At 36.7% G+C, this 18684-nt stretch overlaps 1 protein-coding gene across 4 annotated transcripts in view; it reads right to left on the reverse strand.

Moving 5' to 3' along the window:
- Positions 1 to 18684, reverse strand: part of CFAP91 (cilia and flagella associated protein 91) — a 109578-nt gene that overhangs the window by 19096 nt on the left and 71798 nt on the right. For 3 of the 4 annotated variants that reach the window (XM_077118232.1, XM_077118230.1, XM_077118231.1), the window contains one exon: positions 15430 to 15591. In XM_077118232.1, the coding sequence (XP_076974347.1) occupies positions 15431 to 15591 (161 nt within the window). In that variant the 3' untranslated portion in view covers position 15430. Of the gene's footprint in view, positions 1 to 13342; positions 15592 to 18684 lie in introns of those variants that run through there. The other variant, XM_077118229.1, reaches the window with a different exon arrangement.

The following is an 18684-nucleotide window of genomic DNA, read 5'->3' on the forward strand; positions in this document are numbered from 1 at the left end:
TTGTCATTGTTGCTTTTGTCCATTTTTTCCTATCTTTGGATCTATGAACAGGAGGGTCCATTCAACTGTGATACTTGTCAACCCACAGAATGGACAGAGTGTCCTTGAATAGTTTCCTAACTTTGTGGTTGCATGAATGCACTTCTTAGATCTAAAGCTTAATGGCTGGTTGATATGCATGAATATATCAGTTTACTTTTCCACTCCAAAAGAAGTTTCCAGTTGAAGGGCTTTCGTGAATAGCACTGCTGTGAACATTTCTGTCATGCCTGTGGGGGCACAAACTCACGTGTTCCTGTTGAGTATACATTTAGGAGATGAGATACTGGGACATGAGGTGTGTATATTTTCAATCTTAGTAGATAATGCCAATGCACTGTGAGAAACAATGCAAAAATAGTGAAGAAATGTTCTGTAACATTTCTTTCTGTTTGATTCAACAAGCCAGCATTTCCTCATATCCTCATGGTTAACAAAATTTTAATTTATAAGAAAACTTTCTCTTGAAGTAGAGTCTAGAAAACACCAAAGATTTCATTATTATTTGATTATCATTACTGAAAATCATTTCAAATTACTGGGAATGTAAGGAAAATAAATCACTTTCCTTATGAATCACACACTGACAAGCCCCTGAGGGCTGCATATCTTGGGAGAAGCACAGACTACTGGAATTCTTTACGATGATTTGTACAGCCTCTCTAAAACAAAAAATCATAATCTTAAAAAAAAAACCAACACAAATGTTTATGATCATGCCTTCTTTTAGAAACATTAATTACTAAATCAATATTCCCAAAGTACTGTGATACAATGACACAGAGCCCTGGCTTTGAAGTTAGACAGCCCCAGACATCCCAGCCAAGCCCCTTAGGAGCCTCTGATCAAAAGTTCTTTACCTCACAGGGTTCCAGTTTCCCTAGAAATTCTAGCACTTTCCAAAAACTTTACATTAACTGGTTCATAATTGAAAACTTTATGTACTTTGTAAAAAATTCAAACTACAAAAGGCTATAAACAGGAGGGAAGTAAGTCTCTTCCCACAAGTCTGACCTCCAGTCCCTGTGTTTTCATGCCTAGCAACTACTTACTAATTTCCATTTACCTTTCTAAAAATATTCTGTGTATATTGCAGGCATAATGCATTTGTATATGTATTTGAATATATACATACATACTCCTAACTTTAAATTGTGAAATATGATACGTATGGGAAAACAAATGTACTAACCAAGTCAAGAAACAGCATTGCCAGTGCTCCATAAACTCTCACTTACCCCTTCCCAATTACATTTACCCTTCCCACTAAAAGTAATGGCTATTCTTATCTTTATGGTAATCACTTTCCTGCTTTCTGTTATACTTTTACCTCTTAATTATGCATCCCTCAACACCATAGTTTACTGCTGCATGGTTTTGAATTTTATTCGTTCTATAGAATGTTTTATATTTGGCAACTAGATTTTTGAGATTCATCTATGTTGTATTTAGCTCTACTTCATTATTTTAATTGCTGTAGAGCAGGAAAAGGGCCAAGTAGTAAATATATTTTAAGCTTTGTGGGCCAAGAGGCAAAACCAAAGATACTATATAGGTTTCTTATGAAAAGCCAATCAAGCCTGGTGATAGCTGGTTGTCCAGAAACTGAATATACGTTCAACTTAAAATTTACTTAACAAGAAAGAAAGAATTTTTCACAATTTTCAAATTAATGAAATTCAAAATATAATAATAATAACAATTTTTTTTTGTAATACAGTTCTGCTAATGAAAAGCATGGATTATTTTTTTAGGGGAAAAACATTCTGCTTAATTGGAGTTCAAATAATAAAAATCAGTTACAAATATTCGTCCATTAATGGTGATTTGCTATGAGTTTTTTTTCCCTATCTCAGCTTTAATAAGGTCTTTTCACATATATATGTACTGCCAATACTTATATCAATGCACGAGCATATGCTTCTAATTGTGCATGTTCATTGCTTAGAAAGCAGTTACAGAATTCCATTAGGTCCTTCTCTTGATAATTTCCCTTTAGAATATCATTACAATGTAGCTTAATCACTTTCAGTTGGAGCTTAGGTGGACATTTCTCCATTACAGTTAAATGGATTTTGAAGTATGGAAATTCCCTTTACACTTGCTGTAACATTCAAAAACACTACTAGCAGTATGGTTTAAGTTCAGAAAATACATTTGCTGCAAATGTGCGAGGGAGAGGATATCTCACTTTTTGTTTTAATTTTTATAGCATGGGAAGTATGAAGCAGTTTAACATTACATGGTATGCAAACAATGTTATTTGTCATTGAAATGACTCTACCACAGTATAAGTTCTATATATAAGTTCTGTTCGCCTTGTAATTTTAGGTTGGATTCATTAAGAAACATAAAATCTGCAGCAAAAGCTGATATCCAGAGTCACTCAGTATTCAATAACAGTGGTTGAAGGTAGTTTTCTCACTTAGAAAATTTTCAGTCTTGATCCTGAATTATTAAAAAATAAAACTAAAACTTTACTACCAAGCCATTGAACTTCAGTGGGATAGGGTTTCAGGATATTGTACTCTTTTTTTTTTTTTTGAGGGGAGGACATGAGGTTTTCTTTTTTATTAAATGCTGTAAAACTGTCCTTCAGGCAGCTGAGGGAGTTCACATTTTCTTTAGACATTAGGCACTGAAGTTCTTGCAGGACAACTCTGATGGTATATGAATTCTGTCATTTTGCCAGCACTGATATGGCTCTTGGGTCTACCACTCCACTAGAACTATTAACTCCATTCACATTAATTTTTGTTACAAATCTTACAAACGGGGGTGCTTCTGAGTATTTAAGTCCACATTCTATTTTTTTTTTGTATGCTGTTTAGCGAGGTCACAGTTCATTATTTTTTTCTGAGTATCCCACTATTGCAGCATCATATGTTGAATTTTTGTCTTTCTTTGTTTATTTTGCTTGTTTGTTTTTTTGGAAGTACATGGACCAGGATTCAAAACCGGGTCTCCCGCATGGCAGACAGGATATTGTATTCTTGACAAAAAATTCATGAATCTGACAATGATGCTTAGTCTGTATTTTCAACTTTTCTAATAAATGCCTTTAAGACTATAAATTTCCTTTAAAGTACCAGTTAGCAACATTCTACAAGTTTGATACATAGCATTTTTGTCAGTTAAAATATTTTATATTCTGATATACTTTTTGATCAACAGGTTATTTAAAACTATATTTCACTTCCAAACATATTAGAATTACCTTACTATTGATTTATAGCTATGTTGCATTTTTATCAGAGAACACACTTTGTATGATTTCAATCATTTGAAATGGCTGAGACTTACTTCATGACAGTGTGTATAGTCAGTTTTAGTAAACATCCTGCATGTGCTAGAAATCAATATGCATTCTGTAGTTGTTGGGTATAATATACTTAATTGTGTATCTCAGATCTTCCATTATTTTGCTGCTTTTTTCTCTGCTTGCACTATCAGTTCTGGTTATAATAACGCTGGTTAAAATTTACCAGCATTATTGTGGGTTAGTCTGTTTTTCCTTGCAGTTCTGTTAAATTTTGCTTCATACAGGTAGAGATCATGTTATAAGATATATTCAAATCATGATTTACTATGTCTTCCCAATGAGTTAAACTTTTATCTTTATGAAGTATCCTCTTTTTCTCTAGTAGTGCTTTCTCCTTAATATCTTGTCTGATATTTAGTGACATCAGTTTCCTGTGGGTAGTTTAGTGCTGTTTAGATTAATATTGCTATTTATTTCTGTTGTTTTATTCAGTCAACAATTATTTATCTACACATTTATCCTTCATTTATGTTTAACTTCCAATTTTTCTTTTGCTTGAAGGATTCAAGTGTATATTGTGCAGATCTGTTAGTGACAACTTTTCTCAGTTTTCATTTATTCAAAAAATCTTTGATTTTGAGGAGTTCCCATTTATCTATTTTTTTCTTCAATGCTCATGTTTTGGGTGTAAGATCTAGGAAATCACCTCCTAGTACAAGATTTATAAGATATTTCCCTACATTTTCTTCTAGAAGTTTTATGGTCTTAGCTTTGTTTAGGTTTTTGATCCATTTTGAGTTAATTTTTGTATAAGGTGTGAGATACGGATCCTCTTTCATTCTTTTGCATATGGATAGCCAGTTTTTTAAGCACCATTTATTGAAAAGGCTGCTCTGACCCAGGTGGATTGAGTTGACTGCCTTATCAAAGATCAATTGTCTATAGATGAGAAGGTCTATACCTGAACACTCTATTTGATTCCATTGGTCAGTATGTCTATCCTAATGCCAGTACCATGCTGTTTTGATCACAGTAGCTTTGTATTATGTCTTAAAGTCAGGTAGTGTGAGACCTCATACTTCATTTTTCTTTCTCAAGATATTTTTTAACTATTTGGGGCAACTTGCCCTTCCAAATAAATTTGGTTATTGATTTTTCTATTTCTGAAAAGTAAGTTTTTTGGATTTTAATTGGTATTGCATGGAATCTATAAATCAATGTATGTTGACTTGACATCTTAACTATATTTAGACTTCCAATCCATGGACAAATGTCCTTCCATTTACTTAGTTCTTCTGTGATTTATTTTAGCAATTTCTTGTAGTTTTCTGTGTATAGGTCTTTTGTATTCTGAAATTTATTCCTAAATATTTTATTCTTTTGGTTACAATTGTAAATGTAACTTCTTTTCTTGATTCCTCTTCAGATTGCTCATTGCTAGTGTATAGAAACACTATTGATTTTTGAGTATTTGATCTTGTAACCTGCCACTTTGCTGTACTCATTTATTAGATCTAGAAGCTTTGCAGTAGATTTTTCAGGGTTTTCAACATATAGTAACATATCATCTGAAAACAGTGAGAGTTTTACTTCTTCCTTTCCAGTTTGGATACTTTTTATTTCTTTTTCTTGTCTAATTGCTCTGGCTAGAACTTCCAACACAATGTTGAGTAACAATGGTGACAGTGGACATCCTTGCCTTGTTCCTAATCTTAGGGGGACAGCTTTCAGTCTTTCCCCATTGAGGATGATGTTAGCTGTAGGTTTTTCATATATTCCCTTTATCATGTTGAGGAAGTTCCCTTCTATTCTTATCCTTTGATGTGTTTTCATCAAGAAAGGATGTTAAATTTTGTCCAAATGACTTTTCTGCATCAATTGAGACGATCATGTGGTTTTTCTGTTTTGTTTGTTGATGTGGTTTATTACGTTAATTGATTTTGTTATGTTGAACCATCCTTGCATACCTGGCATAAATCCCACTTGATCATGGTGTATAATTCTTTTAATGTGCTTCTGGATTTGATTTGCAAGAATTTTGTTGAGGATGTTTGCATCTATATTCATTAGAGAGATCAGTCTGTAATTTTCTTTTCTTGTCGTATCTTTGTCTGGCTTTGGTATGAAGGTGATGCTGGCTTCACAGAATGAGTTAGGTAACCTTTCCTCCTCTTCAATTTTTTTTGAAGAGTTTGAGCAGGTTTGGTACTAATTCTTTCTTGAATGCTTGGCAGAATTCACATGTGAAGTCATCTGGTCCTGGACGTTTCTTTTTGGGGAGCTTTTTGATGAGTGATTCAATCTCTTTACTTGTAATTGGTTTGCAGAGGTTGTCTATTTCTTCTTGAGTCAATATGGGTTGTTCATGCCTTTCTAGAAAGTTGTCTTTCATCAACATTGTCTAGTTTATTAGCATATAGTTGCTCATAGTACCCTTTCATTACCTCCTTTATTTCTGTGGGATCAGTGGTTGTCTCCTCTTCCATTTCTGATTTTATTTATTTACATCCTCTCTTTTTTTCTTTTTGTCAACTTTGCTAAGAGTCCATCAATTTTATTGATTTTCTCAAAGAATCAACTTCTGGTTTTGTTGATTTTCTCAATTTCATTTATTTCTGCTCTAATCATTATTTCTTTCCTTTTGCTTGCTTTGGGTTAGTTTGCTGTTCTTTCTCTAGTTCTTCCAAGTAAACAGTTAATTCCTTATTTTTTTGTTCTTTCTCCTTTTTAATATGGGCTAAGGTAATAAATTTTCCTCTTAGCACTGCCTTTGCTGCATCCCATAAATTTTGTTATGTTGTGTTTTCATTTTCATTTGCCTTGAGATATTTACTGATTTATTTTGTAATTTCTTCCTTGACCCACTGGTTGTTTAGGAATGTGTTGATTAGCCTCCAGATATTTGTGAATTTTCTGGCACTCTGCCTGTTATTGATTTCCAACTTCATTCCTTTATGATCCAAGAAAGCGTTTTGTATGATTTCAATCTTTTTAAATTTACTGAGACTTGCTTTGTGACCCAGCATTTGGTCTATCCTTGAGAATGATCCATGAGTACCTGAGAAAAATGTGCATCCTGCTGTTGTGGGGTGTAATGTTCTATAAATGCTTATTAAGTCTAGTTCATTTACTGTATTATTCAAATTCTCTGTTTCTTTTCTGATCCTCTGTCTAGATGTTCTATCCATTGATGAGAGTGGGGAAGTGAAGTCTCCAACTATTATGGTAGAGGGGTCTATTTCTCCCTTCAGTATTTTCAGTATTGACCTTATATATTTTGGAGCACTCTGGCTTAGTGCATAAATATTTATGATTGTTGTTTTCTTGTTGAGTTGTTCCTTTTAAAACATAGTGCCATTCTTTGTCTCTTTTGATTGCTTTACATTTGAAGTCTAAAATGTCAGATATTAGTATAGCCGCTCCTGTTCTTTTCTGATTGTTGTTTGCATGAAATATCTTTTCCCAACCTTTCAACTTTCTACCTATTTTTATCCTTGAGTCTAAAATGAGTCTCCTGTAGACTGCATATAGATGGATCCTGTCTTTTGATCCATTCTGCCAGGCTAGGTCTTTTGATTGGGGAGTTTAATCCATCAACATTTAGTGTTATTATTTTGACCTTTGGATTTTATATGTCATATCTAATTTTTTTCGCTTTTTTTCCTTTACTGATAATCTTCATTTCTACACTCTTTTCTACATCTCTCTGTTCTGTCTTTTCCTATCTGTCTCTAGTGCTCCTTTTAATATTTCTTACAGAGACGGTCTCTTGGTCATAAATTCTCTCAATGATTTTTTGTCTGAAAACGTTTTAATTTCCCCCTCATTTTTGAAGGACGGTTTTGCTGTCCTTCAACCAAGAGTTCTTGATTGGCAGTTTTTCTCTTTTAGAATCTTAAATATATCATATCACTGCTTCCGCGGCTTGGGGGATGTACAGTTCTGTGTGGGTCCAGCTCATCCAGACTGGTATATGCTGTGTGTCTGGTCATTCATGTGGCCCCAGCAGTTTTCTGAACTATTCCTAGCTATTTAGTAGCCGCTCTGGAGGACAAATTAATTCCACACCTCACTGAGCCACCGTCTTGCCTCCTGATTCCCCTGTATTGTTTCTTATTTTTTCTATATTTTTTATCTCTGCTACAGTGTTTGTTACTTCCTTCCTCTTAGTCTGAAGAGCTCCCTGTAATATTTCTTGTAGGGGAGGTCTAGAGTGATGAATTCTCTCAGCTTTTTGTTATCTAGGAATGTCTTAATCTCTCAATTTTGAAAGAAAGTCTCACTGAACATAAGATTCTTGTTGGCAATTGTTTTCTTTCAGCACTTTAAGAATTTTAACCCACTGCCTTCTATCTCCCTGGTTTCTGATGAGAAATTGGCACTTAACCCATTTGGTACTCCCTTGTATGTAACATATTGCTTTTCTCTTGCAGTTTTCAGAACTCTCTGTTTGTTCATTGTATCAGACAGTTTGATCAATATGTGATGGGGTGTATTTTTCTTCAAGTTAATCCAGTTTGGTGTTCTCTGGGCTTTTGGATGTGCAAATTAACCTCTTTTGCTAAGTGTGGTAGTTTGGAGGATGTATGTATTATGTTCTTTTAATCCATTTTTGCAGGTGGGACCTTTTGATTAGGTTATTTCAGTTGAGGTCTGCCCCAGAGTAGTCTTAATCGTCTTACTGGAGTCCTTTTTGAGAGGGGAAAAAGCCCAGAGAAGTTTATAGAAAAAAATCCCAGAGAAGCAGTGAGGAAGCCACTGAAGCCAGAAGCTGAATCAACGAAACCCAGTAGAGAAGGACCAGCAGATGTCGCCATGTGCCCTGCATCTGAGGGAGGAGCTCAAGCTTGTGGTAAGTGGTCTTCAGAGAAGGTACCGTCCTGTTGATGCTTAATTTGGACATTTTTTATGGCCTCAGAATTGTAAACTTGTAAGCTAATAAATTCCTATTGTTAAAAGCCAGTCCATTTTTTGGTTATATTAATTACATCCCATTAGATTTAGCAAACCAAAATAAGTTTGGGAAGTTTTTTGTCATTATTTCTTTGAATATTCCTTCTGTTCCTCCCTTTCTCTCTTTCTTCTCCTTCTCCATAAGGCATAGATCACGCTTAATGGTGTCCCAGAATTCTCTTATTTATGCTTTTTATAATTCCTTTTTCTTTCTGTTCCTCAGCCTGACACATTTTAATGGTCTTGTCTTTGAGATTGCTTGTTGATTCTTTCTTCTGCTATCTGTTGAAATCCTCCTGGAAATTATTCTTTTCAGTTTTTGTGATCTTCAACTCAGTAATTCTGTCTGATTTCTTTTAAAAATTTCTGGTTATTTAGATTCTCATATTGCTCATTCATTGTTTTCCTGACATCCTTTAGTTCTTTCTCTGCATTTTCCGTCATCTGCTTGAGCATTTTGAAAATCATTTTTTCAAACCTTTTCCCCAGGATACCTGCCTTAGTTGTGTGTTTTTTTTTAATTTAAAAATAATTTTATTATTTTATACTAAAAGTAATAAGTGCACAGTACAGAAAAATGGGGGGAAAGAAATGAAAAAATACCACATGCCATCCCCAGTATCCTAAGGTAGCTACTATTTTTATGTATGAAGGTTTCCATACATGTCATCACACTGTACATAGCTTGACCATCATTACTTTAATGGCTTTATGATGCCGAAATGTTTTATTTCACCACTCTCCAATTGCTAGGCACTTTTTCCCTAATGCAAGAATGCTGTGAGAAATGTCTTTATGCACATGGCTTTTTCTGATTTTAAGGCTTTTCTTTAGGATGGATTTCCCAAAGTGGAATTACTACTAGGTCCTTGGTAAATAAACAAAACAAACAAACGAACAGAAAATACTCAAAAAAGCACATTTAAGAAATAAGTGGTACAAATTTGTGTGTGTGTGCGTGCGCAAATCCAGAACTTGTTCTGCAAGCACAGAAATCAAATCTTTTCAGCTGGATCCATGCCAGAGGGAAAATGTCTCAGGCCTGCCTCCCGAACAATCCTGTCTGGTTTCAGCCTATGAAAATGACATTAGTCCTACGAGATGTCCAGTGACACTGTTGCCAAGGACGGCTGCCTCCCAAGCTGGGACTGTTGTCTTCTAGGACAGTGGCCCGGTCATCAGCATTACCCTATGACAAAGCGGGTTTATGGGACATACCCTTCCCTTTGATTGGTTATGCCAACAGGATGGTCACAAGAAACAGAGGGACACCGATTTTCACTCTTCTGATGGACTGCACTAGAAAGTAGCAGCGGTTGAGTCATTATCATTTGATTTGTGTCTTTTCATTTTTCAGGCCTGTCCGAAGGAAAATGTGGGACAAATATTTGGGACTTTTTTCTGGTGCACCACTTTTTAAGCATACAATTCAATGGTTTTTTAGCATAACCACAGAGCTGTGCAGCCACCACCACTGTTTAATTCCAGAGCATCTTCATCAGACCAAGAAAGAAACCCATACCCATTGGTCCCCCCATTACCTCCCTCCATTTCTCCCCAATTCCATTTCTTCCCCATCCTAGCAACTACTAACTCACTTTCTGTCTCTATAGATTTGCTTATTCGGGATATTTTGGGTAAATGGTGTCATAGAAGATGTGGTCTTTTGTGACTGGTCTTTCACTTAGCATAGAGTTTTCGAAGTTCACCCATGCTGTCACATGTATCAGTACTTCATTCCTTTTTACTGCTGAATAATATTCTGCTGTACAGACATATCATATTTTGTTGTTTTCTCCATTCATCAGTTGATGTCCATTTGGATTGTTTCTACTTTTTGGCTATTATGAATGTCTATTATGAACATTCATGTACAAGTTTTTGTGCAGACAAACATTTTCAATTCTTTTCAGTAGATACCTAGAAGTGCAACTGTTGGGTCATATGGTAACTGTGTTTACCCTTTTCGGGAGCATGCCAGACTGTTTTCCAAAGCAGCTGCACCATTCTATGTACCCCCAGCAGTGTAATGAGGATCCAAATTCCTCCACACCCTGGCCAACAGTTGGTATATCTGTCTTTTTTTTTTTTTATTTATTTTTATTAATTAAAGAAAAAAAAAGAAATTAACCCAACATTTAGAAATCATTCCATTCTACATATGCAATCAGTAATTCTTAATATCATCACATAGATGCATGATCATCATTTCTTAGTACATTTGCATCGATTTAGAATAAGAACTAGCAAAACAACAGAAAAAGATATAGAATGTTAATATAGAGAAAAAAATAAAAATAATAATAATAGTACAAAAAAAAAAGACAAACAAACAGACAGACAAAAAAAAACCTATAGCTCAGATGCAGCTTCATTCAGTGTTTTAACATGATTACTTACAATTAGGTATTATTGTGCTGTCCATTTTTGAGTTTTTGTATCTAGTCCTGTTGCACAGTCTGTTTTAAACTGCTTTCATTGTCTCAAGCTGCTTTTGCATGGGAGGCAAATTCTAGGTAGACAGAGAGGGAGAGTTTCCCAAGTCAATCTTTCCCAGTTGGAATAAAGACAAGGGCAGGGACCTATAAAGGAAGGACCAGCTACCTCCAAACTTCCCTGGAGAGGGGATGACAGAGGGGCCAGGAAGCATGTCAGGTGCTTCGTCCATGGATTCCTAAAGCTGTGTTTTCTTGATCTACCCAGAAAATATAGCCCTTCAAATGCCCTCTGCAGCTCTGAGGAAGCATATCATCGTTAAATTTCTTCTGCTACCCTTGTCCAGGGTGGGTTGAAACAATGACCACCCTCAGAGATGGGCCCCCAGTGATCTGAAGTCACTAATCAAAAGCTGATCAGAGATCGGTCCATGCTACTCCGGATCTTGGGGTAACGGGTTTTTATGTCCCATTCTGGCACCAGCAAGCTATACTACTGGCCAGACCCCAATGTGGTCTGCTGTGAGAGTGGAGGGGTGGGGACTGGTAACTGCAAGGTGGAGAGAGCAATTTAATAGTATTTACCTGTTCTTACCTGGATGCTGTACAGAGTTCTACTGGATTATGAAGTTTCTAAATAGTTGATTCAGACATTTCCTGAATGTTTAACAGTTGTCCTCATGGAGGGACTGATTCCTGGAGTGTTCTACTCTGCCATCTTCCTACCTTCCTATTGTATTTTTCTTCAAATCTGCCATATATTTTTTTGTTCATAGTCCTCATGAAAATTTCAATACTGACTTTCATCTCAGTGAACATAGTAAGCTTAGTTATTTTAAAACGTGTTCTTCATTTTTTGGGGGGAGGTGCATGGTCCAGGGATTGAATCTGGGTCTCCTGCATGGAAGGTGAGCATTCTACCACTGAACCACCCATGCACCCAAAATGTGTTCTTCGTAAGTGTTTCTGTCATATGTTGTTTCTGCTGCTGCTTGTCCAAGTTATGTTTCCTTATGTGCCTGGAACTCTTTGTGTTTGGGGAATTGTATATGAAAAATTGTTAGTGAAAATAAAATTTAAATTTTGTTTCTGACAGCTCCTTAGGAAAATAGGAATCAAGGATCTCCTATTTTATTTAGGAGATTGAGATTTATTTGGACATCCAGAAAATTAGAAGCCAAGCGTTAGTCTTTGTCAGAGATAGTTTACTGAAACATAGCCTTTTGTAGTTCCAAACCAAATGGAGAAGGCTTAGTAGGGCCTCAACTTTGTTCCCCAGTCTTGCAAAGCTTTTAAAAGCATTGCTCAGACTTTCAGCCACATTTTTCAGAACTAACATATTCTCCCAGGGACAAAATGGCTCCAAGTGCCAGGCTCAATTCTCTTAACTTCTGTCTTCTCCTAGATTTTGGCCCAGAGACCCTTCACCATTTTATTAGCTCCCTCTATTGCCTTCGAGCTGATATAAAATTATTTTTTGAATCAATGGTCCAAAATTATTTTGGACCCTTTTCCCTACAATTATTAAATACTCTCACATCTTTTTTTCTCTCCTCCCTTCTGTGTGAAGGAAGAGGGAGGAATATATATTTTGGAACCAACTGAGCATCATACTCTAACCATTTAATAATGTATTAACAAAAAATACTTTCTTATTTTAGTGGTTGATCATTGCTGAGTGTTGTAATTAACCTGGCAACTAGAGTATTTTTGGGAAGAGTAGAGCAACTAGACTTTTTAACAGCCATATATGCTTTACATAGGTTTTAATGAAGTGTATTTTATTTTCACTAAACATAAAAATTAAGTTCATTTTAACACTCCTCTGTATTTCACAGGTAACTATGGATGTTATGGAACAGGCATTATACTCAAAAATAAACATAGATGTTTTTGATTCAAACTGTAAACTATTAAACTCATTAAATGTGTACGTAAGAAAAATGAGTACACCAATACTAAAGGTGATTTTTATCACAGTAAGGTACACAATATGCTTTGCCTGAAGTTATATTGTTTAGGTGGTATATGTACATGCAAATACAGGTACTAAACATAGTTTATGTTTTTAATGATTTCTAGAGGCTATTTCATTATTAATTAAATGCAAAAGATTTTTCTGCTGTAATTTATAGGTGAAATCAGTTTAGTCTCTGCTCTCTTTCTTAACTTCCCCTTCATCTATCCTTCCCTTTCATGATCCCCTTTGACTGGGACTTAAAGTCTCAAACACAGATAGAGTCCCCTACAGAGGGTCTCTTGGGCATATGTGCACAAGCAAAGCTCAAGTGAAAGGAAGTTACCTGTACAAGATTATACACTGTGCTAGCAGTAGAGTTGGCTAATATGCAAATCTTTTTTTCATTAAAAATTTTTATTGAGAAATTTTCACACACATACATTCCATCCATGGTGTACAATCAGTGGCTCATACTATCATCAGTTGTGTATTCATCACCGTGATCATTTTTTAGAACATTTGCATCACTCCAGAAAAAGAAATAAAAAGAAAAAACAAAAAACTCATACATAACATACACCTTACCCCTCCTCTCATCAACCACTAATATTTCCATCTACCCAATTTATTTTACCCTTTGACCCCCCTATTATTTATTTATTTATCCATTTTTTTTACTCATCTGTCCATACCCTGGATGAAAGGAACATCAGATAAAAGGGTTTTTCTTTCTTTTTTTTTTTTTTAGGTGCGTGGTCCAAGAATCGAATCCAGGTCTCCCGCATGGAAGGCGGGCATTCTACCACTGAACCACCTGTGCACCCCAGACACAAGGTTTTCACAATCACACAGTCACACTGTAAACATTATATCATTATACAATCATTTTCAAGAATCAAGGCTAATAGAACACAGCTCAACAGTTTCAGGTACTTCCCTCCAGCCATTCAAATATACCATAAAATAAAAAGGGGTATCTATTTAATGCATAAAAATTACCTCCAGGATAATCTCTTGATTCTGTTTGAAATCTCTCAGCCACTGAAACTTTACTTTGTCTCATTTCTGTCTTCGCCCCTTTGGTCAAGGCTTTCTCAATCTCTTGATGCTGGGTCTCAGTTCATCCTGGGATTTCTGTCCCATGTTGCCAGGGAGATTTACACCCCTGGGAGTCATACTCCATGTAGGAGGGTGGGCAGTGAGTTCATCTGCCAAGTTGGCTTTGAGAAAGAGGCCACATCTAAGCAACAAAAGAGGTTCTCTGGGGATGACTTTTGGGCCTAATTTTAAGTAGCCTTAGCCTATCCTTTGCAGAAATAAATTTCATAGGGGCAAACCCCAAGATTGAGGGCTGTCCCCATGGCTTGCAAGAATATCAGAAATACTCCAAATGGGGAAATTGAATGTTTCCTCCTTTCTCCCAAGTCCCCCAAGGGGACTTTGGAAATACTTCTTTATTTACTGCCCAAATTACTCTTGGGATTTATTGGGGCATTGCACTAACCTGGACAAACCAACAAAATCTTACAACCTGTTCAAGATTCCATGTACTTATGGTGTCCAACTAAACTGACCATACAAGTTAAATTAGATAATGTACTACCCAAAATATAAATTTTGTACCTAATAAATATCTCTCCCTTTAGTCTCACACAGAAGTTGAAGTTTTAAAATAGCAATACCCAAACCCTCTGAATAACAGTATAAAATTTCTCCATAAGCCTTGGTGCTTTCTCCTAACCTTGATAGTTTGAACATCCTCAGGCCTCAGGTGGTTGAAGATGTGCCTCCCCCATGGAAGGTTTAAGGGAGAGGATTTAAGCAAGGGGTTGGCTCTCCCCCTCTGCATGAGATTTTTACTTTCAATGGACTGTTCAGCTCTGTTTTCCTAGGAACGTGATAAAGCGTTATATGCCAACTATCTTATTAAGCAAATTATTTAAGGTAAAAATGCCTTTCAATTGGTAAATTACATCTGGAGTGGGAGGAGGAATTATAAATGAACTATTAATACCTAACATAAAGCCATAGCTCTGCGCTTCCCTGAGTTTGCTGAGTTTGTAATGAGCACTGTGGGGAGCCTGGAAACAGGCCTACGGAGTCATTATTACAAGAGATACTAGCTCCTGAGGTATGCGGCGTCTAAGCAGGGTAGCTCATGCATCCAACCAAAGTGAATCTCTTCTCCTAGCACCTGAGCTTTATACCTGGAGGCTAAAGAAAATAGTGAGGTGCTCTTCTGTGTGGACCCTGACAGAGCTCTTACAGGAAGAGAAATGCTTTGAGGCTGCCCTGCTGGCAAGCTGTGGTTCCTGTCGATTCCAAATGTGGCCAATGTTAGTCCTGAGAGTATCAATGTTTAGTTGAGCCTACTGAGCATTACAGTAGGTATTTGGGAAGGAACAGCAGGCTCTGTACCTCATTCTGTGCTCACACAATGCACGCGGGCGTACCTTGCTTGCCTCCACAAGAACAAGCTTTTCATAATTCTGACACGTTCTGTAACTTTATTTGTGATGGAGTACAGCCCCATAAAAAAATCCTCTAGAGGTCCTGTTTTCTGGATTACTGGAATTCAGTTGCAGCAATCAACTCTATTCTCTAATAACTTCAATAGTAGATTCTAGAATCTAGATGAAATGTGCCAGTTTATGTGGGAATGCTTTATTTTCCTTAGCAAAAGATAATTTTTTCACATTGCGATTGTTAGAGTAAAGCACAAAGTTGAATGATGCTGTTTTGCCTCCTCTCTCCATTCCCAGATGAAAACTCAAACTCACCTTAGTGGTCTTCTTCATTTTGAGTTACTTCTTCATGTAATTCATCTGTATCTGTGACATCAGCTTGCTGTTGCTTAGCAAAATTCTTTATGGCCATAGCTTCAGTGTATCCATGGATGATCTGATGGGCTGCAAGAATATGCTTCCGCTGTGCGTTCCTCACTGTGCCAAAGTGACAGGAACATTTTTACTCTGAAAATCTGAATGAAACCATTCCCAAGGCTTTGGAGAGCACAGTAATAAAAACGGTAATTTTGCAAACCACATATATATTCTTCGACTGGTGGGGTTAAATAAAGATTGTCTGCTCTGTCTTGGAAGGACACCTTTTAAAGATAAACCAAGCCCAGACCTGATTTTTTGCTGCTCCCCCTACTCACACTTTCTGCTTCAGTCAGGTCATTCTCCTCCCCACAAGACTCGCTACCATCCCCACTCCTCAGCTGTCCACCTTACCTGGAATGCCTACCCTCCTACACCTACCCTTTTTGCAAAACTCTGTTTAAATCCCAGCATCTCTAGGAAGTTTCCTCTGAATATGTCAGCCCATATTTATCATCTCAAGTTTGTTTCAGCCTCTTCAGCACTGAACTACTTCTCGTGAGACACATTTTATTTTTACTTAGATTGTAAGTGACTTAAAGGTAGAGACTTCGAATATAATCTCTTTTTTTGAGCTTTAATCCCTAGTGTGGAAGGCACTTATTGATAGATAATGAGTTTCTGAGCACAGGGTTTTAGAGAGTGATCCTAGCTCCATATTCTAAGAATATATATTACCAAAACTCCAAACTACAACAATACTAAATATCTAAGCCTTTGGAAAGGAGTAATAATAATGAAGATGAGGACGTTAGCACGTAGCATTTGTTGAGCACTTACTTTGTTCTGGGCACTGTTTTAAGTAATTGACACAGGATTATTCATTTAATCCTCTCTACAACCCTAAAAGAGAGTACTACGAATACCTTCATTTCAGAAGAGGAAACTGAATCATGGAGAGATTAGGTGATTTACCCAAAGTCATATAACAAGTAAAGGGCAGTAAGAAGTACTGTGGATTCTGTGATTCGGTATCAGCTAGTATCCACAGGGTAGTTCACACAGCAGCTCATTACGCTTCACAGGGGTACACTGTTCTAGTTTGCTAGCTGCCAGAATGCAACACATCAGAGACGGATTGGCTTTTAATAAAAGGGGATTTATTTTGTTGATTCTTCAGAGGAAAGGCAGCTAACTTTCCACTGAGGTTCTTTCTTACGTGGAAGGCACAAGATGGTCTCTGCTGGTCTTCTCTCCAGGCCCCTGGGTTCCAACAACTTTCCCCGGGGTGACTTCTTTCTGCATCTCCAAAGGCCTGGGCTAAGCTGCTAGTGCTGAGATGAGGAATGCCGAGCTGCTTAGGCTGTGCTACATTGCGTTCTCTCATTTAAGCACCAGCCAATTAAGTCAAACGTCACTCATTGAAGCAGACACGCCTCCTAGCTGACTGCAGATCTAATTGGCAACAGATGAGGTTCATGTACCGTTGGCTTATGTCCGCAGCAACAAGATTAGGTATGCTCACCTGGCCAAGTTGACAACTGAGTCTAACTAACTGAGAGGGCCTTTGAAGCCACAGACATCATGGTTCAGAACCTTCTACTCTCCGTGTGGTTTTGGGGCAAGTCTTATAACGCCTCTAAGCACTGATTTCCTTAACTGTAAAATGAGAATACACCTACAACTGTTGTAACACACAGAGATAATGTATGTTTAAAAATGCTTAGTGTACTGCCTGGAACTTAGTAGGCATTTAAAATTAGGTAATTACTGTTATTTTATATCCATAAAATGTCTCTTGCACAGTCTTTATAATCCATTCACTATTTTTAAAAATGAGATCTCAAAAAGGGCTTTATATAATATTATCATAATTTGGGGTAAAGAGTGTACCTGGTTCTCTTATTTGAAAAGAGAAACAAAAGGTCCAAGAGCGGGATCCCTGTCCAATGGCTTTCTTGATTTGGCATAAATCTTAAAGGGAAGAGACCAAGGACTAACCCAATTTGCATGCAGACAAATCACAACAGATTCTTCCTCTAACTCTTTCCCTTCAGGCCCAGGAGAAGTTAGGGGAGGGGATCAGCCTCCCTAGCCATTAACAACTTTAAATCATAAACTAGTAAATATTAATCCCCACATGAAAATTATCTGAAGCAGTTTGACTGATCTCATTTGGGACTTAGAAGTAGAAAGGAATTTCATATTTCTTTAAGACTCTAAAAACCTTAAGATCCCTTTTTCTAATATAAGTTGACCACAGAAATATTTATTATTTGATCTGAGTGTTTATTTCTGTTGGCAGTAGCATACGTTTGTTGGTGCAAGAATGAAGAATATTTTGATGGGGCAATTTAGTAGTTCCCATCAAAATGTAAAATGCATATGCCCTTTGTCCTATCACTTGTTCTGCTAGAAATTTATTCTCAGAAACATGGCTAGGAGATGATGTTAAATAAAACAGTCAATAAAAGACATTGACTGCAGCACTGTCAAAGAAAAACTACTGGAAACAAATCAAATGCTTATACTAGAGTGCACTGGTTAAAAAATTATAGAACAACCAGGTATTAAGAAAATACAATATTTCTTTTCTTCTCCAAATGCATTGGAATTCCACATTCCTTTATCCTTGGAGAAGCAATCTGAAATAGTGCACACTTTTTTGCTTAAACCTGTCCAGAATCCTCCTGCATAACTCTGGGAACTTCAAGCTGTTATTCCACTTATATATTGGTCTTTTCCTGGTTGTACCAGGCTCTCTGGGATCAGATCTGCCACCAGTAGCCTGTTCTAGAAGAATACTTTTTTTTTTGAAATATTTTTTTCTCTCCTTCTCTACTGACTAAACACTTCAATCTTTAAACAATATAACTCTCTTTACAACAATAAATTAGAATATATATTAATTAGATACAGTCCCTACAGAAGCAGAAGATATTTGTGGCACAAGCAGAGTAGCAAAGTGTATTTAGTCTGTGTAGGTATCCCTGCTTGTTAACACCCAAGGCACTTGTGTGCCTTGTGATGGTTAAGTTCATGTGTCAACGTGGCCAGGCTTTGGTGTCTAGTTGTTTGGGCAAGCAAGCATTGGCCTGTGTCTTACTGTGTGGACACTTCATGGATGTAATATGCATCTAGGGTTGATTACATCTACAATCAACTGAGGAGATTGCCTTCAGCAATGAGAGACGTCTCATCCAATTAGTGGAA

Source organism: Tamandua tetradactyla, chromosome 10, assembly GCF_023851605.1.
Source record: "Tamandua tetradactyla isolate mTamTet1 chromosome 10, mTamTet1.pri, whole genome shotgun sequence".
Taxonomy (NCBI): Eukaryota; Metazoa; Chordata; class Mammalia; order Pilosa; family Myrmecophagidae; genus Tamandua; species Tamandua tetradactyla.